Source organism: Meleagris gallopavo, chromosome 10 (genome assembly GCF_000146605.3).
Source record: "Meleagris gallopavo isolate NT-WF06-2002-E0010 breed Aviagen turkey brand Nicholas breeding stock chromosome 10, Turkey_5.1, whole genome shotgun sequence".
Taxonomy (NCBI): Eukaryota; Metazoa; Chordata; class Aves; order Galliformes; family Phasianidae; genus Meleagris; species Meleagris gallopavo.
In genome coordinates, this window is record NC_015020.2 from 26,152,367 (window position 1) to 26,164,690 (window position 12,324).

Sequence of the window (12,324 nt, forward strand, 5' to 3'; positions counted from 1 at the left end):
AATTATTTTGAATGACTAAACATCAGTTTGATGGAATTCAACTTCATGGTAAGGTGAGCCTCCATACCGGGGAGCAACAACAACAAAACTATTTTTCTTGTCATGGCTTTTTTCCCTTCAACCATCTTACCTAACCAGCAGAAAACTGATAGGTCTACTACTCCTGAAACTTTTGAAATGATTTATTACTGTTTTTAAGCCATTCTGTTTCTCAGGATCCCTTCTGGCAGGCCTCATTATGCTTTTATAATTGACTTATCAGGGCTTGTTTTCCTTGCCTGGGTATGGTTCCACTCTTTGAACAATTCTGGTTTTCGTTGCATTTGCTATGCTATTCTTTACTCTGCTGAGCATGCAGAGTATGCCTTTTTTGTGCATGTGAGTATAAGGCTGTTTTGATAGAAGCTGAATATAAACAAAGAAAAGGGATACTGTAAGAATCATCACATTTTTATCCTCTAGGTAATTCCTTTCAACAGAACAGAAAACAATGATACGAAAATGAGGGGATCTATCTGAAACAAGATGTTGCTGTTGATGAAGAGGAAAGAACAGAGAAGTTCTGGCACACACAGTGCAGACCTGCAAGCTCCCTGAGCACCACATCCAGTGCCACAATCTCCTAAGTGTCACAACACTGCAAACAACAGCAGTGCTACCCTATCCAGACCTGTTTTTATATTAAGAGGTAATTTTTCAGCGTGCACAGTGCAGCATGGAACATCTGCTGCAGACAAAACAATTTGCCTTCTGTGCTGAACTCAGCACAGGTCCAACTCCTTCAGATGTGACCTTCTGAGGCTGCCACCACACAATTCAGTGGAGGATAAAACAGGGACAGTCAGTGCACAGTTGAATATATTTATGTAAGATTAATTACTTCACCCTCTGAATAAATATGCTTTACAGAACAATCTGCATAGCAATTAAGCCCTGTCAAACTATTGACAGAGGCAAGTAATATCATTTAAAGATGTTGATTTAATGTATCTCAAGAATGATTCACACTGAACTGAAGGATGGACCAAGCAGCAAAAAAAAGCAAAACCATACAAAACTGTTCCTTGTGTTTAAAGGGAGCCAGATAAATAAAGGCTACAGAATTCTGTATCCATTCTGTAGCAGGAAGGAGGTCTGAGTTTAGAAGTAAAACCACAACTGAATTACAGTGACCAGGTTTCACTTCAGAGAAAGGCTTCCAGGACTTTCCAGAAATGGAAGAGAGCCTATCAGCAGTCAGCAAAACAGGTGGCTCTGTATCTCAACGCAGCCAGAAGCATGGTGAAACTCCATGCAAAACTCCAACCATTGACAGAGATTCAGATCTCTTAATCTGCTATTTTGGTACCCCTGGGATTACCAGTGATCAGAGCAGTTCACTAAGGAGCAATCTCTCACGTGCACACAGACAGGCCAGCGCAACTCACAGACTTTGAACTGCTGTTTAAGTCCTACAAATGTCATGCTTTTGCAATTCCCATGAACCACCAAATCAAAATACTTCACTGAACCAAAATACTTCACTCTTGTTAAAGGAAGGACCTTTGCATCCTCTCCAATTTTCCAAGCGAGTATTTTGGTACTTATGTAACTTCTATGGGAAACAATCTCACTTGTGGGTGTCACCGTTACTGGAGGGTTTACAAAAATCTGCATGGAAGGAGCTGCAAATTAAAGCAAGATGCTTAAGCTCATCTCCACCCTTTTCAAGCAGCACACAGATGACAGGTTTCAAATTGGAAACTCAAAGTTGTGCCTGAGTTTATTTCCTGGCCTGAGCAAAGCACAGAAGGCTGTGTGCCAATGCAGCCTGCAGATGGCTCCTAATTCCATCAGACAAACAGACTGCTCTTTGGCCATCACCTTCCTCTGCATGCAGCATCACAAAAAGTAAGGTATGTGACACATGAAAACACAATGCTTGCTTTCTGTTAAAGCAAACGCTTGCCATTAGATGAATTGCTGTAGGTAACACTGCTGAAGCACTTCAATCTCTGGTATTAATCCGTAGGTTTCTCTCACACGCACTGAATCCTGACCAACATTACTCCTTTCACACATCCACAGAGCACTCTTATAACCCATCATACCACTGACAGTACTAATACCACTAAATCACAACAAGCAAGGCCAAGAGTCTATCAATAACCTTCTCTGACAGCAACTTACAGTAAATCATTAATAAAAAAGTGCAAGAACAAGCATGAATAGCAGCCGAGATCCCAGCATACCTTCTCAGTTCTGTAGAATTTAAGCCAGATTGTACTACAGTTTATTATCAGTGCCTCTGTGTAAAACTGCTTGCTTTTCAATCACATTCATATATTTGTCTGTCAGATGAGAGGGGGCAGAGCTCACTTGTGCTTTGTGTAAAAGTCCATTTGGGGCAATAAAAACGTCAGCATCGCTTCAAGTGGATGTTCCTTTGTGCTCCCAGCGCCCAACCATACCCTGCTCTCTTCTATGTGACACTCATAACCCTAGCAAAAAAAGCATGAAGTGCTCGCAGTCTGAGCACGACAAATTTATAGTCACATAATGCTGCATTTTTCAAATCTTTCTTCCCAATATACCACGTTCTGTTTGTTTGATTACCACGCAGAACTGAAGTGACCTCTGCCAGCCATGCAGAGAGATCCTCCATGTAGCAGTAGGTCCGTGTGCGGAGCAAACACGCGCAGCCCAAGGTGAAGCTCTGCCGTCCTGCGCTCACAGCTCAGCCAATCGGCTCTTTAATTGCTTCACTATTTGGAAAGCAGCAAGGACAAAGATCAGCCCTGATAGCCACTCCCAATTCCAGGCAAAAAAATAAATAAAAAATCGACCAACAGTGCTTGTCAATGCAAGTTTAACCCATTTCTCTTCCACGTGCTCATGTTTGAATTATTTCTGGAAATGCGAAGCCGAGTATCACCAAATGAAGCACTCTAAAGTCTCACCTCCTCTCAGAACAATTATATTCACTGCAGTGAGCTCTGGTGGAAAAAACAAAAAAGGCTGTCATGCACCTCAAAATACTCTTTTACTGATCAAAAGGCAGACTTTTTTGACAAGTAAGAGAAGGACATAAAATAGTAATTCTGTATTAGCACTTGGGTTCCACTTGCTAAAGTCCTAATCTCATTAAAAATGATTTAAATGATCATTATTCACATGTTGCATTAGAAATCTTTCAACTAAAAGCTACATCTTTTCCCAAGGTTTTGTTGCTACAGAAATACTTCTAACACTGGAGTCAGAAAGAAGTGAATGAAAAAGAAACCAAATGTTATTTTATATAATTAAATGTCATTGTGTATTTGTCTAAGTAAATATTAAAGGCTTAACGTGAAAATGGAAGGAACTCACAGGCACATTCCATTAAAAGAGACACAGATTAAGGTAAGTACATACACATAGTTCAGGTCAAGAACCTACCCCCTACTAATACACCATCCATAAAGTTTCTTTGTGCTACAGTTCCTAACAGCTGTCCAGGCTCTGCAATCCTTCCCTCAGCTTTAACACAGGTATGACCACAGGTAAACTCTAAAACTTTGATTCCCAAGCTGAGCCTTCCATACAAACCTGACAGTAGGAATCAGGGAACCAGTAAGCCAAGAACATAAGACGAGAGAAACAAGCTCAAGACAATGAGAAATGGATGAAGATGTTTCTAAGGCTGTAAGGAAACGCAGAGACTGGCACGACCACCATGCATTGTTCCTATCACTTCCTCTCCCACCTCCTACCTCCTCCTCCCAGGCAGAAGAACTGCCCTGAGCTACCGACCAGATCCGAGGCCGCCAGCTGTGCCGTGCCCTTCTGGCCTTTGTTCACATTACATATTCCAACACATTTCTAAGTTTTACTGGATGCTTTTCCTGCTTCAGTGTTCTCTGCAAGCCTCCTCAGGTCCCTTCAGCTCTATTTAGGTAGAATCCTATCAAACATAGCACCTAATTCAATTTCTCCTCTCTCACAGCGGCAAATGCAAGTCTTGGAGCCTCTACTGAAAACAACTGGATAAACTTTTACCCTTCATTATACATTTATCAATCCAGCACACAGCAGCTGTAATAGGTCAGAGAGACAGTATCTGTCTATCCCTACCACAATTTCAGTCCACCTCACTGCCCTCCTATGTATTTCTCCAACTAGAATGCATCTGCTTAAAAAGATTTGTTTTCCTAACTGGTCATCTTTATAAACTCAACTGGGATTTCAACAGTATTCCTAACGATCAGATGTCAGCAGGGTTGCAAATGCATTCAGAAAAATTAGTGAGCAATTTAATGGATGCATAAGGCAGAACAGAATTTACTTCCCTCATCAGTTTTCTTTCTGTGCAGCTCTTTTAAAGTTATTCAATCAAGCAGACATGCCTAAACATACATAAAAGAACTTCCTACTTAGTTACTCTTTAGAGCAGAGTGTCATTTCCAGGTGTAAGTTAGCTGGCAAACAAAAAAACTCAGAGAGAACACAGCTTGGTATTAATAGAAACTTTCTTTTCCAATAAGATAATCATATTTGTGCGCATAGTTATTTTAAAATAACATAATTATAAATCTTGCTCCAACCTTGCATATATTACTGAGCCTTACTATAAAAGACAAATGCAGCATTACGAGTTCAAGAGTTGTCATAACAACTGCTGAGCTGAATCTTCTCCGGTTGAGATGGGTTATTTGTACCTACACAAAACAAACTTACTTTCATTCTGCCTTCAGCTTCCATTAAGACAACACGCAGACACACCTGCAGCCCGTCCTGCTGCTGAAACGTGGCTGCACTTGGAGAGGACCAGCGTAGGTGTTGCAGAACGACACGAAGAACCGGTAGTGCTCCCCAGCCGGGGTGCGCCGCAGGAACACGGAGCTGCCACCCTTCTTTGTGGCACCGCACAACCAGAGCCCCAAAGGGTTATCTGAACACAACTGACAATTGCACAAATAAAAATACCATTCTGAAGCGTTGTTTAAATTGCACCTATTGGCTGAAAAGAACTACCATCTAAAAACGCACAGCATCACCCAACTTGGATTTACAGAATTAAGGAACTATGAGCCCATTAAAACCATACATAACGTGTTGAAATGCTCATAATGCATCAAAAAATCTTCCCAAATAAATGCAGATATTAAAATTCTTTTTTTGTGTGCATGAAAACCATCTGTTGCTGAAAGATTAACAGCTTACTTTTCAAGTTTAAAGCAAATTAACCTATCTTGCAGAACCACCAGAGCTGTGCTGTGCTCCAGAAGCAGAGCCGCACCTGTGTGTGTTCCAAGACAAAATCACCAGAACCTTATTAATACAGATGGCTTTGCAGAGTAACAGGTAGGGGCTGGGGGAAGATCCCCACCTGTTAGTCATCTGCTTTGCAAGAGAGGTCAGACTGATAATTTCAATGATGCGAAAACAGGTTGAGAAAGGTCCACGAGGACACATCTATACCTTAAAGTCCTCTGCTGTACCCTGTGCAGGTGCCTGGCACAGTGCTGCCTCACAAACAGCTCTCCACTCACTGCTTTCTTCCCATTTCTAAGGTCACGCTGACCAAATCCTCCCTCCTTCTGAACTCTGCAAACAAATGCATCCACCCAAGCACACACCTTGCACAGCCAGGGCTCGTGAATAATTACTGACAGCAAGGTCCGAGGAAAAGTCATTTCCTTCTTACCAGCAAAGACACAAGAATGTACAAGAGTAACAGAACCAAGTCATACAAAAGTGACTCCTATGATTACAACCAACAGAAAGATTCTCCATCAAGCAAGGAAACACCACTGACAAACAACTCAGCTTTAGCAATGCTACTGGATGCACCAAGCAGAACACAGCCCCCAGAGGCAGCACCTCTGCCTACAAAAGCAAGCTGTGTTTTGCACAAAAGCCCAAAGCACACTTTGGAAAAGACTGCTTCTGGGCAGCCTTTACAACAGCCTGTGTGAGGTGATGAGGCTCAGAACCTCAGCAAGCCTGAACTTTACAGCTGAATCATACCAGTGGAATCTGAAGAGTTTACACCAAGTCCAAAGACAGCACTATTTTAACACAGAGAAACAAGACGACTCAGCCCCTAACAGGCACAGACTGGGACATGGATACTGCGCCTACAATTATTCCCCCTGCTTGCATACCCTACAGTTGCTAGTGAAAATGTCACCCCTTACGCACCTCTCCTGTGCCACTTATGTCTCCACTCCTGTTTGGTGTCCCTTCAGCAGTCCTTAGTGCTGCTGATACTGGAGAATGGCAGCAGTCACCCGACGTACTAAAGCCTGCTCACTGCTGTCCCCTACTGCATGGAGGGGACTCCTGGGTGTTTTATACATATCTGCTGTTAAACAAGCGTGGCCACTGACATTACTGATAACAAAATAACACCCCACACCCATAACTTAAACAGTGTTATGCTTTAAAATTGAACAATGTTCTGAACTTCCAAACAGTTTTAGCATTTTGCACTGTAAGGTATTTTAAAAACCGGAGAAGCCATTCTGCTACTTTTCATCAGATCCAAAGGTCTCTTTAGCTTTTGAAGAGCAAAAAAAAAAAAAAAAACAAAAAACAACCAAAAAACCATTTCACAGTGCACTTTCCTCTACAGACCTTTGGAAAACACCTGAGGTCAGCACAAAGCAGAACACTACAAAGCAGAAAACCTTGTCGTGGCACTGAACGGTGCATCTGCACAGCCTGCCCAAAGCCTTATGGACAGCCCCTTCTGACTCCCAGTAATGTGCACTGGGATAATGCTCCTCATCATAAGGAAAGAATTGCAAATATGTAGCATGCAGCAGGGATAAGGCAATAATTACATAACTCCTGCCTACCTGCCTTCTAGAGACATTGATGGCAGACAAATAACACAAAAACTCCTCCAATACCTTAAAAGAATGGGATGAGTGCTGCCCACCACGAGTATTTTGTAACTCAGTATTTTATCAGTGTTATTTAAACTACCACAGCACATTTACATTTAAATACATTCAGTTCAGAGCAGAGAAAAAATGTATTTCCTTTGGAAAAGAACATTAAATATGAGCAGAGTATATCAAATATTTGTGTCAAGGCAAGCCAGACCATAGATCTCGTACAGGGGAGTACAGAGCTGCATTCCAGATGAAGGATAAGAAAAGAACAGAAGGCACGTCACTTGCAAAGAGAAAAAACAGCCAATGAAGAGAACAGAGAAGGACATCCAGAAGTGAAAGACTGTTCTCCCAAAGGGTATTACAGTAATTCTTCCCCTCAGTACATTTCCCCAGCCCTACAAGCCAGCACCACAGACTGGCAGGGCAGCGCGTTCCAGTTGTTGCTACTTCCTGCCCCAGAAACCGGCACTCACACAATCTGTACCCCTCTCTTATTATAGGATTATTTCCAAACCGTTCTACCTCAAGTCCAGGACAATTCAAAGAAACACAGTATTTATTCATCTGTGGCTATGATATGACAAAAACACGCTCACTCAGCACTTCTCAGCACACGTCCAGCACCCGCGTTATCAAAATTTATGTTCTCTGCTACATTTTTCCTTCCAGCAGCTTAAAATTTTCAGTGCACTCTAACCAAATACTATCAAACACTGCTGCAGAAATATCACTGAAGACAACCCAGTTTAAAACGAGTCCTACACATATAAAATGAACTGCAATAATATTCCACTTGTTTGGTTTTGGCCTCAAAAATTTAGAAGAGGAACGAGCGATGCCCAGCCCTGTGCTGACCTGCTGCATTGGGCAGGGAGCTCCTCTCTGGGTGCTCACAGTGTTTTGTGAGAGCTCTGTGATCTGGGCAGCAAAGCTCTGACAGACTTCCACAAAATAAACCAAGGAGACACTGAGAACATATTGCTCAGCTGGTTGGAGTTGGTCTTTAAGGTTGTTTCTATTGCAGAGAATTACTGCCTTGCTATTCTGCATGTACGCTGTGTGAGTCAAGAGTTAAGCAATGTCATTCTTCTACCCCAGCGCCCTACAGTAAGCTAGGGAATACCAGGAAAGCGCCTGGGAAGGACTCTGAGAGGTTTCAGAGATCATCTTCTTCTCCTGGGGCTTAAAAGACCTTCTACTCTCTCACACTGGATGTCTTTGAAAATAAATTAAACAACGTCTCCTCCCAAAAGAATCTGTAGAGTCACCTTCAGACTGCAGAGGTCCAAAAAATAATCCTAAAATTAATCCTAAAATGTCTCAAAAATCATCAGAAAAACAAGTTTACTATCAGTGGACTAGAATTCATTATGCAGGTTTTCACACCCACACTGGAATATTTTTTTAGGAGCCACACATCACAGAAGATTACCACATCAGCACTCTCCAGAGTATCTCTACAATTCATTTTGGCTGTTCCTACAGCTTGGAAGCCTGTCCCTGCAGCCAGTGCCCAACTGAACACCTCCAGCTGCCTCCTCAGCCCCTAGCTACCTGCCCTGCTCACGAGGGACGTGGCAAGCTCACCCCTCTTTACAGCCACCTCTGAAGACCTCTCTCCACATCGGTACTTATCCCAGCAGAAAAAGGATGTAACAGTGCATTATAGGATTGAATACAGTCACGTTTCTTTCTAATAAATAAATACAAGTCACAACCACTCCGATTTTACTGCTGAAGCTATTTAGGTTCAAAGTACTGATGGTGATAACGCCGAATGTGACCCACCTAGCACACCTGACAGCTTGCAGACAGCTGGCTCCCACTTCCACCTGCACGTAACTTTAACCTGCTGATGTCTGATGAGCCACGAGTGGTACAAAACCATGCCGGAGCTCAACAGTTTTCCAATCCTCACTCAGAGGTTCTCTTTTCAGGCCTTCGTTACATTCTCACCCAGCTATAACCTTTCTCAAAGTTTGACAAACTGAACAAAATACTTTTGCTGGAGGCCTACAGCTCCTCAGAGGAATGGAAAAACTGCTTCATGACCTCATTTATGATGCTTCCATGTATTCCAGTATGACAAGTGAGTTTTCATGACAGCAATGCTGCTGATTCATGGTAATTTAGGAACCACTACAAACCCCAAATACTCTCTCACAGAACTGCTGCCCAGCCAGCTGCTACGTGTCGCATGAGGTAATATTCCGAAACTTTACAATTTGAACCTCACCTACACTAAGCAGGATTGGCTTCAGACCATTTCTTGAATTTCTCAAGATCATACCGTCTGTGTTTAGTAACAAAATCATTTCAAAACAGAAAAACAAAACTACCAAGCAGTACATGACCCAGAGCGATTCCTGATACGAACACTCATCACTTGTCTCCCTGTGACAAGATGAGTTGAACAGACGGGCTCCTGTCCTGTCTTCTTCCAAATGCTGGGAGTGGATTTGCTCCCCACCACTCCTCAGCTGGAACTTCTCCCATCCCCACAGCCTCTCAGCTCCCGAAGTACTGTGGGATACATTCCATAAGGCCCAGCCAATCTGAAGACATTTAAGGCATCCTTAGCCCATTTCTCTACTTAAGTAGAGTTCAATATATAGAAAAAGACAGTTTTTGAGAACAAAAAGTCAAGAGCGTAATATATTTAACATTTGCAGGGTACAAGAACTCCCCCACCAAGCTTTTAAAGATTAGCACTGAAAAACTTTTCACACCACCTCATGTGAAACTGGTTAATCTCTGGGTGATGGATGGTGCACTGGAACACAATGGCAGAATGCTCTTTCTGGAGTGTTTACAGCCAGAAGCCTGCTGATAATTTGACTATAAACTCACCCACAACTTTCTGGGTATCGATAATCTGTGTCCAAAAGAACAGCAGATGCCTCACAGCAGACTCAGCCTTTTGTTTACAAGAGAGCTGCTCATTAGGAACTAAGGATGACAAAGCACCAGAGCACTATGGTCACTGTCACATGCTGTGTGCTATGTGGGTCACACAGATACCCAGGAAAGCAGCCCCTGCCACACTGAGCCTCTGTCCCCAGCATCACCCACCCCTGGCCACACCATTACTCTCCTCTGACACTATCTACCCAAATCTACTGCAGATGCTGAAAATAAAAGTGCTCCATGGGAAATCCATTAAAATATTTGGCCATTTCTTGTATTAGAAAAAGTAGATTCCAAAAAACAAGGACATTAAGCTAGATCCTGTGTGCACACACCTCTGCTTATCGGGAGCACCAACATCGCACCACAAAGCTGTGATGTTCCTTTCAAGGTGGAGGATAAGGCAATGAAAGCCCCAAACCGAAATGGAGCACAAGATTCAAGGATGGAATTAAAAATACACAGAAAGCTGCGGGTACTGTTGCTAGCATGACCCTATTCCTAGGACTTCAGCAGCTCCTGGTGAGACCTCTAGTGTACAGCAATCCCAGAGGCACTGGGTCATATCCTGCAAACTATGTGGGCCTGATCATCACTCCTTGCACACAGCCTCAGTTACGTCTGGATGCACTGCTTCAAAGGGTTTGTCCTAAGCCAAACCTTGGGAGCGCAACCATTTCACATTAGTCATTTTAGGGAACTGCACACACCGACATTCTACAAAGTCTTTTTGCTGCTTAATTACAGAAAAGCCTGAGAAGTACAAAGCATTAAAGTTCTTCTCTTTGCCAAACACTTCTGAAGCCCAGCTAGAGAAGGCAGGAACTGAACAATGTTAAGCACGCTTTAATCAAGAAATCCCAATTTGTAGTCATGTAGTCCAATTGCTAATATATATGATTAATGGAGCTGATAGGCTTCCCCCCCCTTACCACCACGCTTGCAGTCTTGACGTGACCTAAACTGCTCAGCCTGCACAGTGTTTGCACATACAGGACAGTGAGTATTTGGCTGCTATAGGCCCATCTAAATCCACTCCCAAAAAATGTAAATTTACCCTCTGACCATACAATAACTCGTTCAAGTTTGGCACACTGTCACAGGAACACGCTACCTTCCAGAACACCAGTGAAACAACACGCTGGCGTTTGGGAGGCGTGCTGAGCAGAACCACATTTCTGCCAACTTCGCTGCCTTTCGTCAAACCTGACAAGTAAGGAGAACCCAAACTGGTGCAACTCTGCAAAAGAAAGACGTGCACCACTTACTCGGAATGCAGGCGCTGCAAAGTGACACTGCAGCAGCTCCTTGCCCCGCCATGTTGGAAGGACAACATCTAAAGCAGAGAGAAAGCACTCAATGCCAAATAAGTTAGCACAGGACTTACAAACCCCAAGGAAACTCCTCTGCACGCAGAGTGCCTCACCAACTGGAGAGCTTGCTAGCAATGACCTTGCTCACTGTAACCTACAGCAACAACCAGCCCACGTTTATGCCTTCACAGACAAAGCCGTACCGGTGCAGGAACCACCGCGCTTTGCTGAGAAGAGTGCTTTGTGTTTTAGCCCTGCTTAACATAACCAGCTCCTTTCCAATCTGCTCATACGAACGAATAAAGCACGCCCTGAAGTGCACCCCGCAACCAAACCCATTCAGCAGCTTCAAAAATCCCCTAATGCTGAAACTACGTTAAAAAAATGCAACTTCAGCTCTTGATCCAGTGAAGTGTTTGCTCTCTTAGTGGCACTCTTGTCGTTGCTATCCGACATCCCACACTCCCAAAGAAATTCACAGATCCATCCACAGCACTATTTTCTCAAAAAAAAAAAAGAAAAAGAAGATAATCCACAGCTCTCAAAGTATTTTTAACATTTCCCAAAGCTGTTTGTGAAGATCAGTTCCCTTTTGTGACTTCATCCCCTTACTTAAAACACCGATTTCAAGAGGCACTCAAGCCAAGCACCAAGCAGTGCCATCAGTAAGACAAGGTGACAGCAACCTGAAACATATCTCCAAGGAAGGCATCTCCCCCAACAGTCGGCACAGCGTGCACTTCCACTGAGTTTGTGATACATATCACATCTGCACACTGCTCCTTCCTTATTTCAGAAACGTTCATAGAAAAAAAAACAACAACCAACAAACAGGACTTCTTTTTTTTTTCTAAATGCCATCTGTTCCCTGCATATTTTCACTCCAAGTCCAAGCAGAATATCTGCAATGGAAACTTCTGTGCCACGCAGGATTAAGACTACAAACCAGATGTATAAAATATGCAAAGGTCGTGCTTCCTTAGAAGCGGCTTTAAGTAAATGAGGAAAATGCCAACGAATGCTTTCTCACTCTAGAAAAAAAACTTTTAGAAGTTCTCATAAGGCAGTTTTCTCTATAAGCCATGTGAAGTAACGCTAAAAAAGCAGGGTTATTTTTGTTGAACGGCGATGTTATTCCGTCTCCCCCCGCCCCACACCTGACGTTTCCAGCCCCTCTCGCATACACAGGAGCCGAGCACAGCACTCCCACCCCCGCGCCCGGCGCTCCCAGCAGCGCTGCG

The 12,324-nt window shown here is 43.2% G+C and overlaps 1 protein-coding gene across 1 annotated transcript in view; it reads right to left on the reverse strand.

Moving 5' to 3' along the window:
• Nucleotides 1-2,100: 2,100 nt before the first annotated feature.
• GPBP1L1 (GC-rich promoter binding protein 1 like 1) overlaps nucleotides 2,101-12,324 on the reverse strand; it is a 25,507-nt gene continuing 15,283 nt past the window's right edge. Inside the window, exon 10 of the mRNA XM_010716175.2 lies at nucleotides 2,101-2,149. Coding sequence (XP_010714477.2) covers nucleotides 2,116-2,149 — 34 coding nt within the window. The 3' untranslated portion in view covers nucleotides 2,101-2,115. The remainder of the gene's footprint in view (nucleotides 2,150-12,324) is intronic.